General features: G+C 43.1%; 1 protein-coding gene across 1 annotated transcript in view; it reads left to right on the top strand.

Annotated features, from left to right (window-relative positions):
• Positions 1-14,785, top strand: part of ULK2 (unc-51 like autophagy activating kinase 2) — a 36,673-nt gene extending 21,888 nt beyond the window's left edge. The window contains exons 16-28 of the mRNA XM_068210599.1: positions 1,815-1,952; positions 2,962-3,107; positions 3,318-3,398; positions 6,128-6,414; positions 6,531-6,724; positions 7,364-7,473; positions 8,279-8,431; positions 9,061-9,269; positions 10,494-10,672; positions 11,541-11,659; positions 12,010-12,167; positions 12,701-12,836; positions 12,926-14,785. Of these exons, the coding sequence (XP_068066700.1) occupies positions 1,815-1,952; positions 2,962-3,107; positions 3,318-3,398; positions 6,128-6,414; positions 6,531-6,724; positions 7,364-7,473; positions 8,279-8,431; positions 9,061-9,269; positions 10,494-10,672; positions 11,541-11,659; positions 12,010-12,167; positions 12,701-12,836; positions 12,926-12,993 (1,978 nt within the window). The 3' untranslated portion in view covers positions 12,994-14,785. The remainder of the gene's footprint in view (positions 1-1,814; positions 1,953-2,961; positions 3,108-3,317; positions 3,399-6,127; positions 6,415-6,530; positions 6,725-7,363; positions 7,474-8,278; positions 8,432-9,060; positions 9,270-10,493; positions 10,673-11,540; positions 11,660-12,009; positions 12,168-12,700; positions 12,837-12,925) is intronic.
• Positions 14,786-18,359: the final 3,574 nt, after the last annotated feature.

Here is an 18,359-nt window from a genome sequence, read left to right on the forward strand (position 1 = left end):
TTAATTGCTGGCTGAGTTAATTCAGTAACTGCATTTGGAGCTGTATGAGGCATACTCTGAAGAAAGCAGAGTGTGTGTCTGATATTCTACAAGATGCTGGTTTTGGTTTGGGATTTGGTTTTTTATTTCCTGGCAAATATTCTTTCAGTGTTTGTAGGTTGTTTCTCTTTGGTTTTTGGTGTTTGGTTGCCCTGTGAAACAATGAATCTTTCTGATTAGCTGATGAAACTGAATTAATTGTGCCCACAGTTGTGCTGCTTTATGCTGTGTGTCTTCACAGATAGTCTCCAGCCAGAATGGGCAGATTAGGTCGAGGTGGTTCATTCTGCTGTGTTTTATTATCAGTTTTATCCTCTGGATCTCAGAGAAACAAGACTTGCATGCAGCTCTGCACACATCTGTATTGCATTTTCTCTGACTGGTACCAAACCACATCAGACTGGAGGATGCCTGGCCAGAGCTCAGCTTTGGGCCTGAGCTGGGGAGCCCTGATGGGGCTGTGCCTCTGCACCCCACTCACACAGCACTGCTGCCTCCTGTTAGCTCACAGCTCAAGAGCTTGCCTGGACTTACCCGCAAGGCTGTGTGAGAGAAGGGAAAGACGTTTTCTGTGCTGAGTTCTTTAAAAGTTGAAGTGCCTTCATGGTCTCCTGAGTGTCACTGCCACAGTTTAAATAACATCTGCTTCCCTCTCCTGGGGAGAGGCTCCCTGTGCTCCCTGAGTGTGCTGTGTAGTCATGGCAGGCTGCCCACAGCCTTCCTGTGGTTTCCACTTGGGAGTCCTTCTCCTTGCCTGGACGTTTTCAGGCTTTCTGCTGACTGTGTGTCCACAGCCAACTTCCAAATTATTCTGTGGGATCCAGAAACTGGGTGGCAACAGCAGGACCAACTTATTTCTTTTGCTAAGGAGGTTCTGTGCCTATTAGGAAGTAATATTTCATTCTAAGTGGTAGCAAAGAGAATAGAACAATTACAGAAAAAAACCCCAGATTTCTGTTCAGCTGGAGCTGGCCAGTGAGTCTTGTAACTGCCTGTCTTCTAGAGAATTTTTTTCACATTTCTTCTAAGAATTTGTAATCTTTTCTTTAAAGACATGGTCAATAAAGGACCAGATAGTAAGATTGTTATCTTCCAGACAGCACATTTGTTTGAAATTCTTCCAGTTGAATTTTGTTTTCCTTTAAAAGTGTTGGTTACTGATTACATGCAGTGGTTTGAGTCCCTTGTCAGGAGCCACACTGAGGTCACTGACAATCCAGCTGAACTTGGGCAATCTGCAGTTGGAATCTGTGGATTAATGTTCAGGTGTGTGGTTTGGCTCCCCCTGTCAGGGGTTGGTTCTTACATTACATAACATGTTTTCCTCCTGCAAGTTCATGATGTCTCTGGGGATATCTCTGCCTGTGCTTTGGTGGCTTTTGTCCACATTCCAGCCCTGCTCTGAACTTCCTGTCCCTGGTGCTCTGGGTTTTCCTAGAACACTATTTTCAAGTGTGGTAAACACAGCGGGCGGCTTGGCAGGGAGTCAGAGAGTTCTGGAGATCTCGGTGATGTGTGACCAAGGGCTGACTCCCAGCTCTGTGTGATCCCAGCCAGTGCAGGGAAGGCAGGGAGTCCTGAACAGGTCCTGATCCTCCTCCGTGCAGTGTTGGAGCCGAGTTAGGACAAGCTGAGATCTCAGAGCACCCAGGGAGCACAGAAGAAGTTCATTTGCCTGTTTCCTAGATTTTCTCCAAATTCCTACAGTACAATTCTGAGAGAGTGAGACCTGTCTACCTGTATTCATCTTCTGTCTCCACACCTTCCAACTTCAGGCACTGTCAGCCTTCCGTGTCCCCCCGCAGCGAGACGGCGCCGATCCCGGTTCCCACCCAGCTCCGGAATTACCAGCGCATAGAACAGAACCTCTCCTCCACTGCCAGCCCCGTGTCAAACCCCCACGGATCACCCAGGTGAGGCTGGGCTTTTTAACTGCTTTCTCTTGGTTCTGCTTGGTCTTTGTGCCCTGGCAGATGTCCCTGCTTTCTTGCTGGTATCATTTTTTTTTTCCACCCTAAAGAGACGTTTCAATGATAACAAATAAAAGCCCTTCACAGTCTCGAGATTGTTGGATGGGCACTTGAAATATTTCATGAAAACAAAACGAGCTTGTTCTTTCACTCAAAATGCAGCCCAAGAAGGTAAAAAGATGAAGTCTTGCTTTTTTGCTGCTCTTTGTGTATTGCATGGCATTACATCATGAACTGAAATGTCAGTAATAAGTTATGTTTTGTTTTCACACATGTAGTGATGAGATGAATGCTTTGTTCTGTGGAATATCAAGGAAACAATTTTTGGCATGCCAGTTAACCAGCTTGTCTCATTACGAGGCTCTAGTGAGCCAGGCTTGTTCTCTGCCTTGTGGTCTACAGGATCAGGCTGGTGAAGGTCAAAGGCTTATAAATAGACTACTCAGAACTCTGGAGACTTTTACAAAAACAAACCCCAGGGTTTCTTGCATATGTTTTCCAGGATCCCTGATTTGATTATAGTTGCTACATTCAGGGAAATGACTTTCCCTTAAATAATCTGTTTTCAGTTATCTGATCTGTATTCCAGACACAATATTGAAAATTTTGTCAGAATCTTTGCTGTTTAAAAAAATGGGCATTTACAGCAATACTTGGTTGTGAAATAAAAAAAAAAATTATGATCAAGGTTTTGAAGATTAGAGTGTACTAAGGGAAGTCTGTTTTAATGTTCTCCAGTTAACAGACTATTATGGCATTCAAAGTTTAAAAGTCTGTGGTAACAAAGGGAATTAAATCTTGATTACTGTCAGTATGGAAAGCTTAACTTCTTAGCTTTCTCTTGAAACACCAGTATTTCCTTTAACTGATCAGACTCCTCAGGGGGGATTCTGAAGCTTATCTCGAGGAACCAGTGAGCACAGTGTGTGTGACCATTCTTTTCCCTTGCCAGAGCCGGAGTGGTGAGACGCTCCAACACCAGCCCAATGGGGTTCATGAAGATGGGCTCGTGCTCTCCAGTGCCAGCTGACACTGCCCAGGGCGTTGGGCGCAGGCTGTCCACAGGATCTTCCAGACCATACTCTCCTTCACCACTAGGTAAGCACAGAAATGCTTAGCAATTAGTAAAGCTTTATCTGATTCTTGCTTGAAATTAATCTTAAACCACAGCCTGCCCAGCCAGGTCACGTGTGCAGAAATAATTTCTGTTAAATGGCTCACAGAAGTAAACTAACTGGGTTTTCACTTGCTTTATCTTTGTAAGTGAAGTAGAAAATGTAAATCCACGTTTTGGTTTTGTTTGCATAGTTGGAACCATACCTGAGCAGCTTGGGCACTGTTGTTGTGGACAACTCCAAGGACATGAATCAAGGAGTAGAAACTTCTCAGGTGAGTGACTTTGGACAATGCAATCAGCATTATTTTGATAGAGCTTCTAGAGTATTTTGTGAAGGGGTAGGAGAGCCAACAAGCATTAGAATGGGTTAATAGGAGACACTGAGTTTTTGTGGAAACAGCCCATCACAGGCCTGGGTGACACCTTTGCCCATAACTAATCCCCTACACAATAATTCAGCAACTGAAATTTCTTGTTCTCAGGGTGGAACAGCAACTCTGATGAAGCCTGTCTTTAACCAGGGCTGGTTTAAAATGAATGGTAGTAACATGCTTCTCAGAATCTGGTTTTGATAGACCAGCTGTGTCATGCCAGTTCTCAGAAAAGGGAGGCAGAGCTGCCAGTGCACAGCGTGCAACACGTTTTCGTCATTCCCTTGGGAAATCGGCTGGGATCTGATGTTCCTGTTGCTAAGCAGTCAGCAAGCTTTGCAAGTCATAAATCATTATGGCATGCCAGCAGGAAAAAAAAAAGATCAGGAAGAAATAGGACTTGAAGATGTTCTGAGACTGTTAAAGATGGAATTGCACTGTAATGCCAGAAGGATTGGGTATAAGAATATGCAACTCAGCAACTTGTTCTTCTGCTCTGTGCACATTTTGGGTGCATTTTCTTCTCTACCTAAAATACTAGTTATACTTTTTATTTTGACTTTCTATGATATGATATTGAAACTGCATTGTGAGTTTTTGTCCTATTTAACTCTTGTCCAAAACCATCTGGACACGGTAGAGCCTTCACTTCTTGGAGTAGCCGTGTCTGGGAATGGTTTCATCCATATGAAATAAGTTCTGTGATGTGTCTCAAAAATTGCCTTGGTAATTTCTGTGCCATTGGCTGGCTCAACAAAAGGAATGAGTGAATCCTTAGATATGAATTGGTCTCTCAAAAAGTGAAAAGGGGTGTGTGTGAAGAGAATACAAAGGACTATGTTTGCTCTTCTTGTTGCAACTTTACTTTGGATAGAGTTTTGTCAGGCTGTTGGTTTAGTGCCTTTTGCCAACATCAAACTAACTTGTAACACACCACAGCACTGTTTTTATGGCTGACAGGTGTTTTAATGTTTCATTTCTTCATATGTTTTCTGCATTCTTTTCCTCCTTAGTTTCACTTCTTAATTTGAAATGACTGCAGTGGTATTTCTGTTTGTACAATACCACAAATTGCAGAGAGTCTGTTTCTCAGCACTTTAATGGGTATGGGAAACAGTTTTTTGCTTTGGGTGAGGTGAGGTCATCTGAAATGAGATTTTTCTAAGGACTGAAGATGTCTTTCGTAATGTAGCTTCTGAGCTAATTAAGCTGTTCTTGCTGCCCGTGCCAGCAGAGGACACACTTTTAATTCAGAAGCCTTCCCTGGGGTGGCAGCAGCACTGGAACAGTAACCAGTGAGATTTCAGACTGATTCTAAAATGACAGGTGAAGACTTCCCAGTGCTGTGAGACAGACAAGCAGAGGGATTTCAGGCAAGCAAATTCTTGGCTGGAAAATTAATGAGAAATAGACTTGATCCCTCTGCTAGAGCTGTAGGCAGACAGACTGTTCTGAAACATACTGCCTAATGGAGTGGAATGAAATCAAGATGAAGTAGCTCATATTCAAAATCCATCTAGCAAAAACATGCGCTGAAGAAGGCTGAAAGATGTGTTGTAACAGCTGGGCACTTTACTGAGCAAACTGCAAGAAGTTTGGGGTGGTTTTTTTGAGCAGACCTTTATGACATGAAGCCTCTCTCAGAAGATTCTCATGGCCATCTTTTAAAAACCTTCTCTAGTTGTATGGTTCAGTTTTTCCCTCTTTCTTTTTTTTTTTTTTTATTTTATTAAAACATGAGTGAAACTCACTTCAGTGTCAGTTCTTGGAGGTTACAGGCAGGCATTTTCTCTGGGAAGCTTATGACCATAATGCTGAAGTCTGATGTACTGTTTGTAACTTTGCACAGTTCCTTATCGTGAGACATAAAAACATACACCGGGAACAGAACACTTCATCAAATTTCAGGCCTAATTTTGAAAGAGGAGGGGCACTTTGAGTAGGTGAGGTGTTTATAGTTATTTCCCCAAAGCCCTCTGTTTAAATGATAGCTTAAAGCTCTCCCATTTGCTTTAGGAGAGACTGCACTCCTACCGAAGTGTGGACTTCCTCTGTCAGCTTTTGAAAAAAGATTCAGTCTGACAGACTAAAGAGTAAACAACTACTCAAAGTCATGTCCCCAAACTGTTCCATCTGAATAATTTGGTTCTTTTTAGTTCCTAGTTTTCTTGCAGGAACATGAGCTGCCTTTGTCTGTAAATGAAGCCATTACACACAAAACAAGTCATTAACGTGCAATGTCCCATTCATGCTCTTGTTTGCAAGAAGATCATCCCAGGCCTTGAGAACCTCTATTCAGCTTGGGATTTCAGTGCTGGTTATGCCATTCCTGCTGAATCCAACCACTTTATTTGTCTTGGTGCAGGTTGCCAGATGTACTGCAGCTGCCAGGACAGCTGTCAGCCTGAAATTGTGCCTATTTGGCAGCTTGGAGGTCTCATCAGTGTGGTGTAGCAATAGTTCAAATAATCCGTGGGCCAAATCCATTCTCCTTGCTATCTAGTGAGCTAATGATCAAACACATCTCAATATTTGCAGTTTAATGGTGTTCTCTGGAATTTTGGCCTTTATCAATATATTTTGCAAGCACTGCAAATAGAATTTTACCTTATTGCTTGTCATCTCCACAGGTTCTCCTATACCACCATCTCAGTCTCCACAGTCACTTTTGATGGGAGCGAGGTTGCAGAGTGCTCCTACTCTCACAGATATCTATCAAAACAAGCAGAAGCTCAGAAAGCAGCATTCAGACCCAGTTTGCCCATCCTATGCTGGGTACGGATACAGCCATTCTCCACAGCCAAGCAGGCCAGGTAGCCTGGGAACATCCCCTACCAAGCACATGGGATCCTCACCCAGGAGCTCAGACTGGCTCTTCAAAACCCCACTGCCAACAATCATCGGCTCTCCCACTAAGGTTTGTTAAATTTGCAATTCTCAGGAACACAGTGCCTGAAACCAAGAATATTTTGGGGTTCTAACTTTGATTTTTTTTTGTGTGTGTGTGTGTGTTCTTGCTCTTGATTCTTAAAGGCAACAGCTCCTTTCAAAATACCTAAAACTCAAGCGTCCTCCAACTTGCTGGCCCTGGCAAATCGCCAGGGCTTGGCTGAAACCCCGCTGCAGCCTAAAGATATCACTGACCCAAGGGACTTCACACACTTCCACTCCGGCCAGGCAGCTGACAAACAGGCAGGAGAACAGCACAGCAAAACTACCTTTGGCAGGTAGGCACTGGAACAGAACATTTCATCAAATTTCAGGCCTAATTTTGAAAGAGGAAGGAACATCTTTGAGTAGGTGAGGTGTTTACAAGAGATATTTCCCCAAAGCCCTCTGTTTAAGTGATAACTTAGAGCTTTCCCATTTGCTTTAGGAGAAACTTGGCATCCCTGGGGGAGGCAGCTGGGCAGCAGAACTGCGCACAGCAACTCTCAGAGGGTAAAAAAGCTGTGAGGGGATGCTGAGCTTTGGTGTGTGCAACAGAAACATTTTGTACTGGCTATAAATATAGCAGGGACTTCCTGGAGCACTTTGTGTTACTGTCTAGTTCCCTTTTGTTTTGATTAACTGAATCTGGAATTTCATTGCCTCTGTAAAGCCTGTTCAGTTTTTGCTTAAAAATCTCTATGACAAAATTTGCAATATAAATTTTTCAAGAGAAAAAGGTCTCTCTATTTTTATGGTTTGCTCTATTTTAGAAGATCCATGTTAACAAGCAAGATTTCAATAGTTTTTCTATTTTTGTTGAAAAATCCTCTGTAGTAAATACCAAGAATCTTAGTTATCCTTAGTTGCAAGTTGGATGATATTCCTGAATAACCTTTTTTTTGGGGGGGGTGGAATTCATATGTTTTCCTGTCTAGGTCTGTTAGTACAGGGAAGCTGTCAGATCAACAGGTAAAGACCACCCTTGGGGGCCAGTTATACCAAGGCAGTACAGACAGTCTCAACACAGAGAGGCCAATGGATACAGGTAAGGACCAGAGTGATACATCCAAGCTGTTTCACTGTGCCTGGGTTTTTTATGAATGCCAGCTGGATCACAGTTCTGCTTCCAACTTGGAGAACTGGTTCTGACAATTTTTAGCCTCAGCACAGAAGGCTTTTTTTAACATTTAAGGGGATCTGTTCCGTTTCTTTAGCAGAGCTTTAAAAATAACTGAGACAGGAAAATACTTATTTCTGTGCTAAACACAGAAATATCTTGACTGCATGTGCTGGCTGGAGGGGTTTGGGATTTTCTGGTTTGATTTTTAATTTAGCATTTGTGGCTTTTCATTTTCCACCTTAATTTCATATGAAAGCAAATTTATATAACTCTGGGTGTTTGGTTGGGTTTTTTTCTTCTACTCCCTGAGCTTGTCCCTTGCCACCAGAAGTTCTCCCTTCTGAGCAGGTGGAAGAAGTTCTGCAGACAGGGCTGGTCTTTAGCCTCCAGACCTGTCATGATCTGCCTTTAGAATTGTTCTGCTGTATCTTTTGCTGCAAAACTGACATCTTCAGGCTCTCGGGGAGTCTTTGTTGCTCTTTTCTGGGTGAGAGTAGAACACTGAGATATTGAAAGTAAAAATACACATTGAGCTGCACCTTGACTGTCTGTGTCTCACCAAGGGTGTCCACTCAGCTGCTTTTATTTCCTGTGAGAACCTCTGACTAGTCCAGGGCTTGGATCTGCATCAAAGCACATTGTGTTGCAGTGCTCCAATTTGCTGCATATAATTACTTCTTGGTGTGATTATATGGAATAGAGACTGACTTGCTGAAATGTTGTCTCCCAGCTCCAGCAGGAACCTATGGAATTGCACTGGCAACTCCATCCATGGCAAGTGGGGCAAGTTCTCGGGCTGTCATGTTCACTGTGGGGTCCCCTCCAAGCAGTGCCACCCCTCCCACCTGCACCCACATGGTCCTCAGAACCAGAACCACCTCAGGTAAGACTTTCCTGGCAGTTGTGTGGACATTTCTCAAAGGCAGCATTTGGACTTGTCCACTTCTGGGGCCTGATTGCTGCCTTGCACCTGGCCTACAGTAAAAGTGCTCTGGAAAGTAGAGATTAATATCACATGGTTTCTGCCTTTCCCCCCCTAAAGAGGGTCAGAGGCACAGATTTACAATCCAGCAGTGAGTAACCTCCTGTGTACCCAGCTTTACTCCCTCACTGGGAGTGTGATCTCTATGGCAAAGGTGGAGAAGAAAAGTCAGAATTCTGATTTTTGCCTGCTGCCATGCATCGTCCCAGAAGCAGCACACCAGGGGTGGGAGCTGCCTGCGTTTTGGCAAGAGTCAGCTGTGCTGCCAAGTATCAAAGACCTCAAGGTTGAGGGCTTCAGGTGGGCAGTGTGAACCACAGCACAAGCTGAAGAAGTCCTTGTCAGCCATGAATCCCAGAGCTGTTAGGAATTGTCACTGTTGTTACAGTTGATCCTCTGCACTCCCTACAGAGCCATGCAAGGAGCAGTGAGGAGAGCCTTCCATGGGGTCTCTGTGCTGGCTCCTCATGTGTCACTTGCTGTCACCCAGTGCTGAATCAGACTGAATGTGTGTGTTATTTCTCTTGTAGTGGGATCAAACAGCTCTGGAGGGTCTCTGTGCTCCACTAGTGGCCGTGTTTATATGGGCTCTCCTCCTGGGATTTATATGGGCTCCTCTCCTCCGGGGGCCGAGGCAGCTCCGAGTCTGAAGTACATCCCTTATGGTACTTCCCCTCCCAGCCTAGAGGGCTTTATCACTTTTGAAGCTCCTGAATTGCCTGAGGAAACTTTAATGGAGGTATAGAAACAATCATTTCATGTTTTCTAATGTGTGATGTTGGTGGAACAGATGTGATAAAAGCAGGATTGCTCCGTGTGCTTTGTAGTTTCCTTTGTGCTGTCTCATGTGTTGGTTTTTTTTTATGATCTTGAAAATATTGCTCTATCAGTAGTTGCCAGTTTCTCTTTGGTAGTTTTTGCTGGCATTTCATATGTTTGAATAGGTAACCAGAGGAACATGACTGCTTTTGTCCACCAGAGCCTCCCAGAGAGGCCTCTATTAATGCCAGTGGACGTGGGTGCTGACAGTAACAAAGCCCCTCTGGGCATTTCATTGCTTCTTCACAGCCAAGGAATGACGTTCAATCCTACTTGTGGGAAGACTGTCCTATATTTTTTTAAGATGTGTGGGGGAGTGACACTTTAAAAACACATATTGGGGTGGTCTTTCACCAGAATGCTATTCTTGGAGTGTAATTTTCTCAAGACAGATTGCTGTTCTGTTTTCTCATTCACATCTTGCTGGAAGGTGTTTGGGTATTGAATATCTCTTATAACATGAATGCTTAACAGTACACTGTATTCTTCCCACAGATAGAATTTTAAATGTATTTAGACTTGTATTATTAGTGAAAATATTATAAACATTGCTAAGATATGTTTGATTAGTTTTGAAGGCTTCGTTTTGAGGAGAAACTCTGCATGTGTACTGTGTGTTTTACTGACAGAGCAGCAGAGAGTTGTTCGCTCCAGCTGAAGTTTTTAGTCTGAAGTGTAAACTTTGGTAACAGCCACCTTTTAACACAATTTAATTCCAGAACCAAGTGTGAATCAGAGTGAGGCAGATAAGGTAGTTTGTAGGTATTAAGTCTATTACATCATAAAAGCCAAATGTTCCTCCTGGCTCCTCACACAAGTGCCAAGCATACTTTTGTGTTGCTGATAATAAAATAAGTATATTGTCCCACTTGTGATTCCTTTAGTTCCTCAGGTTTCAACACAGAACTCCATGTACCAATTCCTTGGGCTTTGTTGAAAGACTCTTAAGTATAAGCTACAATATCTTGAATTAATTAACAGAGAAGAGAACAAGTTCAGATCCGGTTGGGCCCATTTGCCTCTACCACAATGTGATTCCTGCACAGAACTGACATAGCAAGAAATCTTTAAATTATTAACAAGAGTTTTAAATGTGGCTGATGGCTTGGAGTGGTTAAATTGCTGTCATCTTTCCCTCTGACAGAGAGAGCACACAGACACACTGCGTCACCTAAACATGATGCTGACATTTACAGAGTGTGTTCTGGATCTGACAGCAGTGAGAGGAGGAAACCCAGACCTGTGCACTTCTGCTGTGTCACTGTACCAGATCCAGGAGAGCATCGTTGTGGATCAGATCAGCCAGCTCAGCAAAGAATGGGGGTGAGTACGCAGTCAAATAGAGAATTAGTGAAGATCCAACACGTCAAAAATTGATTGAAACTCTACACTTTTTGCTGGGAGTGATTGTTTTCCTGTAGAGAATCTTTATAGGAATTATTTTTTTAACAGCTGAAGACAGATCAGAAAGAGCAAAGACAAAAGTTGTTTTTTTTTTTTTTTTCTGGTCTGCCACTTTTCTGGAGAAAGTGTTGAGTGCAGGCTTGAGGTACAGCAGTGCATTTCTGAGCATGGAAATTTGTGTACCAGCTTCTGGCAGATCTCATCCCTTCCTGTTGACTGAAGCCCTGAGGTGGAGGTTGGGAGGGGAGAAGAAGTGTCCAAATTTGGTTCCACTGGAAAAAAACAGTCAATCAGCCCTAATACCAAATCAAAACCAAGGAGAAATATGAGAAATCTGAAGTGGTCAGAAAGGCCAGTTCTGCTTCCTGCCTTCTTCCTGAAGCAATAAAGACCCAACAGAAAACCCCTGTAAAGTGTTTGCCTTTCACAACTGAGGATTCCAGGGGGATAGGAAATGAAAAGTACACCCTGTCACTTGTGGTGAGACACTGACCTCGGGCAGAAAGTCCCCACAAATAAGTGCTCCTTTTTCAAATGTCTGCATTTAAAGCAGTTTGTCTTTGCTGCTGCAGCTCCTAAATGAGCAGATGTCCTCTCACCCCATGACAGAGTGCTTGGGAAGGGAAGGGAGGGGTGGAGCTGCATTTTAAATACCTCTCTTCATTTTCTGCTGTTGCTGGGTCCTGTGGGGTGTTGTTATTCAAAAGTGGTGTCTGCCCCTGTCTTGAATGCATTCAAAAAAGGTATTTTGATGCATAAATTACTTCTTTTCCCCTCTTCTCCCTAGGCAAGTGGAGCAGCTGGTGTTGTATATGAAAGCTGCCCAGTTACTGGCATCTTCTCTGCATCTTGCCAAAGCACAGGTCAAATCTGGCAAACTGAACCCATCCACTGCTGTTAAGCAAGGTAGATGCAACATCATCTAATTTGCTTTGCTTGTGAATTTTCTTTGCTGATACAACACCCAGAAAGTTGAAGTTGCAACATTTGTTTTGTATTTCTTCTCTGCAGGAGAACTGTAGATATGTAGAATTGCACAACTCTCATAGTAAACAGCCAGAAACAGTTAGGAAATGGGTATTTATTAACTTGAAATGGAAATTATTTGATAGATACTCAAGTAATTGAAGTGGTGGAGTAAATAAACACTAAAACTACAAGTTCAAACAAGTTTACTTTGCAAAGCTAAACTTAGGCTGAGTTGTTTGGGTTTTGTTTGGCTTTTTTTTTTCAATTTCTTCTTGCCTTTCTCCCAGTTGTGAAAAGCCTCAACGAGAGATACAAATTCTGTATTGGAATGTGCAAAAAATTGACAGAAAAGTTGAATCGTTTCTTTTCGGACAAGCAAAGGTTCATTGATGAAATCAACAGTGTAACTGCAGAGAAACTCATCTACAACTGTGCTGTGGAAATGGTGAGTCCCTCCTCTTCCCTGAACTTTAGGAATTACTGCCTTCTCTCACAGATCTCTTCTACATAACCAGAAAATAGAATTGTTATTGTCAGTGGCCACAAAGGAAAGTTAACTGCTTTAGTGATGAGAGGGAATTCTTGTGTCACGCAAAAGATTCTGGCAAATGTTGTGCTTAACCCTGATAATGGTGTTGTTGTGCACAGTTAATTTGTTTCTTTACAAGAGAATGCAGGTGTAAGAATGAGCATATTTATTCATATGAAAGTGCTTTTATAGATTTTTTTTTTTTTTTGTGCAGAACATTGTCACAGTACAGGTGCTGTGTCCTCTCAGAATCACAGGATGGTTTGGAAGGGACCTTAACTATCACCTAGTTCCACCTTCATTTTGTTATCTTAGTTACAACACCACATCAGCTAAATCAAAGCTGAAAATAGTTTCTTAATGACAATTCTGGGTGATTAATTCTGAATTTTTCATGGTGCTACTTGCCTAACGGAGTTTCTGAAACGGAATGTCCTGATTGATTGCAGGTGCAGTCAGCAGCTCTGGATGAGATGTTCCAGCAAACTGAAGATATCACATATCGATACCACAAGGCAGCCCTGCTGCTGGAGGGACTGGCTAAAATACTGCAAGACCCTGCAGATATAGAAAATGTACACAAGTGTAAGTTCAGCTGAACAATGAAAATTGCATGGAATTAATTCATTGTAAAGTAAGTCTGGTCATCAGCTGTGGTGTGCCTCTCTCTGCAGATAAATCCAGCATTGAGCGAAGGCTTTCTGCACTCTGCTACAGCACAGTGGCTGTGTATGAGCAGTAGGAATATCCTGAGGACCAGATGGTGTGAACATAAGGGACCACATCAGTGATACTGCACTTTTTTCACTACAGCTTCATTGTTGTCCTTGTTCTGCCCCATGTGGAAGATGATTCTTACATTTCTGTGGTGACTACCAAAGAAACAGCAGCATATTCAAAGAGGAGAAATTCCAAAAGTACACTTGCCTTACCAATCCAGCAGCTCCTTTTCCTTCCTAGCAACAGAATTTAAAAGAATCTCTCTTCACATTTCAAACTGATCCTTGTACGTGCGCTTTGAACTTGAACGATCAGGGTTTGTTGCTTTTTCCTCGTGAGGTTTTTAGAGAGCGGATCCTTCTGCATCAGGTACAAAAAAGACATTTCCCTCAGAAGATTCCCTCAAGAGTTTTTAAGCTGTTCAGTAAAATGTGGCTGAGTGAATTTGGGAAACCCTAACCATGTGCAAGTGCTGCTTGAAGCTTTTTGGGGCTCAGCTGCCTTGTCTGGAGCTCACCTGTTGTACACATGGCTCAGGTTGTCATATGAAGGGATAGCAAACACGCTCTTACCCCAGGGGAAAAGTGGGGGTGGAAGAAATTCTTTCCATCTGTGCAAAATCCCCAGGGGATTTTCAGCTGATGTGGATACTATTTGATCTTCTTCCAAAATATTTTGTTTTGCACTAATTTACTAAAGCAACTGTATATTCATTTTTGAAGAACTATATTAAAAAAAAAAATCTAGAGAAAGAAGGCACAATGGACTTGGCTGAATTTCATTTCAGTGTACATAAAATTCTTTTCAGAATTTCAAATGTAGCTTCTAGAAGACTTTCAAACAAACTGTGTAAAAACTTGTATTCATGTGAACCTTTCCATTTTATACCTATTTGTCTAATACTTGAGTAACTACTGCTCTGGACTTTCTCAATAATAGCAATGTTGAGTTGCTGGTTGTTTGTTTTTTCTATAGATTTGGTTGCATCTTTTGTTGTGCATGCAATATGTGCATTAATGCCTGCAGTCTTTAGGGGTGTAATGACAGTTCTCTGTAGTTTGTTTCTTGGGCAGTATTACAATAAATACTGTAAACTGAAAGGTTCTGCAAGGAACCATGCAAAAAAAAAAAGCTAAAAAAAAAAAAACAAACCAGAAAATAATGTTGTGGTTTGAGATGCTGATAAAATGATGTAGAATCTCTACATATAGAGTGTGTGAAAAATCAGGATTATTTTGTGTGCATTTTGGGGGAGAGGTGGGAAGCTTCATTTAGCCTTATAGGCATTGTCATTTCAAGCATCCCATGAGATCATCAGGACAGCGATTTGCAAAGTATTTAGGCAGATCAGCTTCTCTGGAAATGGTTCCTATACTTTGTTTTTGGGACTTTTTTGTTACTCAACTGCTTGAATACTTGAATAAACCATTCTCCAGGACAAAATCATTTTAATCCTCTTGAACACAGTGGTCTGAACTATTTGACAAAGTTGTACAGGGCTTACACATCAAAATATTGTTTCAGTGTTGGGATAACCATGTGTTTCCTTTACTTTGACAGAGTAATGTACTTTTTACCTTATTTATCTGTATGAAATTCCAACAGTTAATTTGAAAGTGTTTGTTTATATAATGTTTGTATTTTTAGGTCTTTAATACGGTGTTTCTACCTCTCCTTTGTAATTGCATGCATTATTCTTGGAACTAGGTAATAACTCACTGAACTGTTGCGTAATAGCCTTTTTATTATGGCCTGTATAAATGTATATTAAGGTAAAAATAAATACTGACGCTAGAAGTGTTTCTATGGTACAACTGAGTTTCTGTGTCTCTGTGACCAGAGGTGTTAAATTTAGGAGAAATTCTCTACTTGCCTGGGTAAAGAAGTTGTTGAATGTTCCCCTCAGCAGCTGGACCTGCCAGCAGGGCAGGATGGGGCAGCATCCTTGAGTTCATTATCTCTGGATAGCTCAGGCACAAAGTGTCCCTAAGTTTGTTTTTCCCTGGCTTTAGAAAGACAATTTACCCTGCATGGTTTTTTTCCCTTGTTTTTTGTTTTTTTTTTTTTTAAACTTGGATTGGAAGACAAAAATGCTAAGTAGGATCCTGGGTAACAGCTGTATGATCTTTCAACAAGGTGATTATTTGTTGCTTCTAGCAAAGGGGAGCTGTTTGGGCTGCCAGAACAGCAAATACAGAGCTAATTGACAAAAGCTGGCAGGAAGTTTCAATTTCTATCCAAAGCTGACAAAAAATGGACTTTGTTCACCTCACAGCTCAAACCCTCTGCCCAGCTGAGGTATGCTGTGGTAGCTGCTGTGTGGATATTGTATTTTTGAGTTGTACTATCAAATTTTCTGCAATTTATTATTAAAAACCCCTCCACTTGTGCGTGGCACATAAAGAGGATGAGGAAGGAGTGAGCTGGGAATGCTAATGATATATCTGAGCCCGAAATCTAGGAACAAAGCAACAGCCTTAATGCACAAGTCTAGGAGATAGGCTGCTTTTCTCAGGAACTCACTGGGTTTTGTTGGTTTTCTTTCTTTCCTTTCAGGATTCAAGCTCATTCTCCTTCCCCTCTTGCCAGCAAGGCTACAGCTGCACAAACAGGAGGAGAAGAAAAGGGCTATTCTTGCTGGCTGTTTTCAGGAGGAGGAGACCAATGTTCAGGGCCTGTCTTTCTGCATAAACTCATTCCACAAAGATCCTGAAGCTGTCCTCTGTCTTTGGCTCTCTGTGCTGAACAGCAGGTGCTTGTTTTTAATAAATACCTTTTTTTACCCAGCATTTGAAAGATAGAACTTGAAAGGAAAGATTTGCTGTGCTTTTCTAGCTCAGCTCTCCAGCATCTCCTTGAGTGTTGTGCACTTGCTCCATTCTGTCCATTTTACAAAATGCCAGCTGAGGAATCTAAAACACATTTTGATTCTGACATTTGCTGCTTTTCATAAGCAAGAAGTTGAACTCTCAACCCTTCCTCTGACACAGAGGAGGGAATCCTGTTAATTTAACTTGCAACTAAGATGCTACAAGTTATTCCAAGGAGCATTTTGAGGAGGGAGCTGTTCCTGGGACTGCCTGGGTTTTGCATAGTTCTTGCCATTATCTCGTACAGCTACATCAAGTTAGTGCCACATCTCCTCAGGGTTCAGAGGCAATAACTTGTGATTCACCCATGTCCCAGTGCTGTGCCCAGCTACACCAAAAAGGGAAACTTGCTTTTCATCTGGAACAGGCAAAGCTGGATCCTGCTGCTTCCAAAGCTTGTTGAGGCTTTGAAATTCAGATAAGCTGGCTTGTGACCTGATTTGTGTCCCACCTCCTTTCTGATTCCTGCTTCCTCTTCTGTTTTGGGGGGCTTCTTAATTTAAATTTTGATCCTTTGACTTTTTTGTCTTCTCTGAGCTCTGCTTGCCACTATCTTTTTTGACAGTCCAGGATGCCTTTTAAGTCTTTAAGCAAATCTCTTTTTAATCTGAACTTCCCCATCTGACCTGAGCCATGGTCCTGGCTGTGGCTTTTCCCAGAGTGCCCCCACAGCTGCTCCTTTTTGCAGAGGAGTGGAGTCCATCAGGGTAACCCCTCTCCTGAGGTCTCCAAGTCAGCTGGAGCCCAGCTGCAGGAAGCCTTGGCACTGCTCCTTGGGACAAACACCTTTTCAATAGGCTTTTGTGCACAGGAGGCTCCCCCTCCTCGCTGCCTGAAAGCCAGCCGAGTGCCAGTGGGGCTGTTGAGTCTTGTTGCAGTCCTTGTGCCAATCATTCCCGTCGTTTCTTTGTGTCCCTTTCACATTTTCCACGGCCTGAACTCTGGCCACAATGCAGCCCACAGACGAGGGCTGTGTGTGACACAGTATCTCCTTCTTGCAAATTGTGACATCAGCCACAGCTTTCAAAACAAGTGATGCCATAAATGAACTGAGCTGCATTGATCCCTGTGGGTTCCTTAAAAACCTCTCCCTGTTGTTCATCTTCTGTACCCGCTTTTATGGTTGAGTGCTGCTTGGGTTTGGGATCTGGCTGAGTTATGTGACTTCCAGAAAACACTGGGAATTTGAGACTAGGCAGACATTTAAGCAGAGACTAAGGATTGTAACTGAAAACTGGAAGTTCTGTGACTGTGGTGTGTCAGCTAAAAGGACATTTATTGATCAGCTGTGTTATTTGGTGGACTCTTGAAACCAAATACTGCACAGTTTATCTTCCAAACCAAAGTCTTCCTTCCCCAGGCTCTGCTGGGTGCTTTTGGAAACAGGGTAAGGATGAGCACAAAGGGCTGCTCCCCAGGGCAGGAGCCTGTCTGATTGCTGTTAATTGACTCCAAGAGGGGAGTGAAGGCTAAAAGGAGTGAGTGTAGGGGGGATTCTTGAGCTCAGCTTCTCACTAAAACACCTCTTGCTGCTGTAACTACAGATTAGAGCCCCCCCCCCAGCACTGCTCACCTCCCAGTTCCTCTGGAGCTCCATTGCTTTCCCATAAATAGCTCCCTTCATTGTTTCTTAGTGACTGAATTAAAATAGAAAACACTGCCAGCTCCCAGGCGTGGGGAGCACGGGGTATTCCTCTGTCTCACTCGAGATCCACACTTCCCTGGAATCCATGTCTCACCCAGCTGAGACTCTGCAATGCTAAAAAAGCCCTCAGCCTTGTTCCCTGTCCCCAGCTGGCCAAAAGATGTCCCCAGCAAGGACCAAAAGGGACTCTCTCCCAGGATGCTGCACAGGTTTATCCCCACTGACCAGTGGGATCACTGGGAGCTGGGACATTTGCTTCCAGTGTGTGCTGCCATGTACAAGCAGCACTGTTTTGACATGAAAACCCTCTGGGCTGACGGGTGAGAATTGTACAAGCTCTGGAGAATCCATCCACCCCCCTGCTCGTGCTGCCAGCCTGGGTGGGTGCCGTGCAGCCCCATTTCCCCAGGCACAGTGTAGTGCTCCATGCTGACAGCTCAGGCTTTTACTCTGATTGCAGTACCATTAAACCTTATCCAAATTCCCTTGGGCCTGCACAGAGCTCCAACCTGCTGTGCTTGTAAGGATGCTGACAGGATAATGGGGAGCATTTCCATCAGGCAATGGTCCTGTGAGGAACATTCCTGCTTCTAGCGTGTGTTTTCTTCAATGCATACCCAGCTTTTCTCCTTACACCACCTGTAAGGGCCCTGTCAAGCCCAGCCTGTTTTTCCTTCTCATGTTGCCTCCTGCACACAAGTTTTAGCAGTTGCTTGTGTCATTCTTCTCCACAGCAGGGTGATTACTGCCAAAATTTGTGATTACAGATTGTGAAATGTTCCTGCTGAGCCATAGCCCAGGAGCTGTTAGTGAAGCCAGCTGACCACAGAAGGCAAGCTTGGTTTTTGGGGGGAACTGTGGTTCTGCACAATC

The sequence above is a fragment of the Anomalospiza imberbis genome, chromosome 20, assembly GCF_031753505.1.
Source record: "Anomalospiza imberbis isolate Cuckoo-Finch-1a 21T00152 chromosome 20, ASM3175350v1, whole genome shotgun sequence".
NCBI classification, from domain to species: Eukaryota; Metazoa; Chordata; class Aves; order Passeriformes; family Viduidae; genus Anomalospiza; species Anomalospiza imberbis.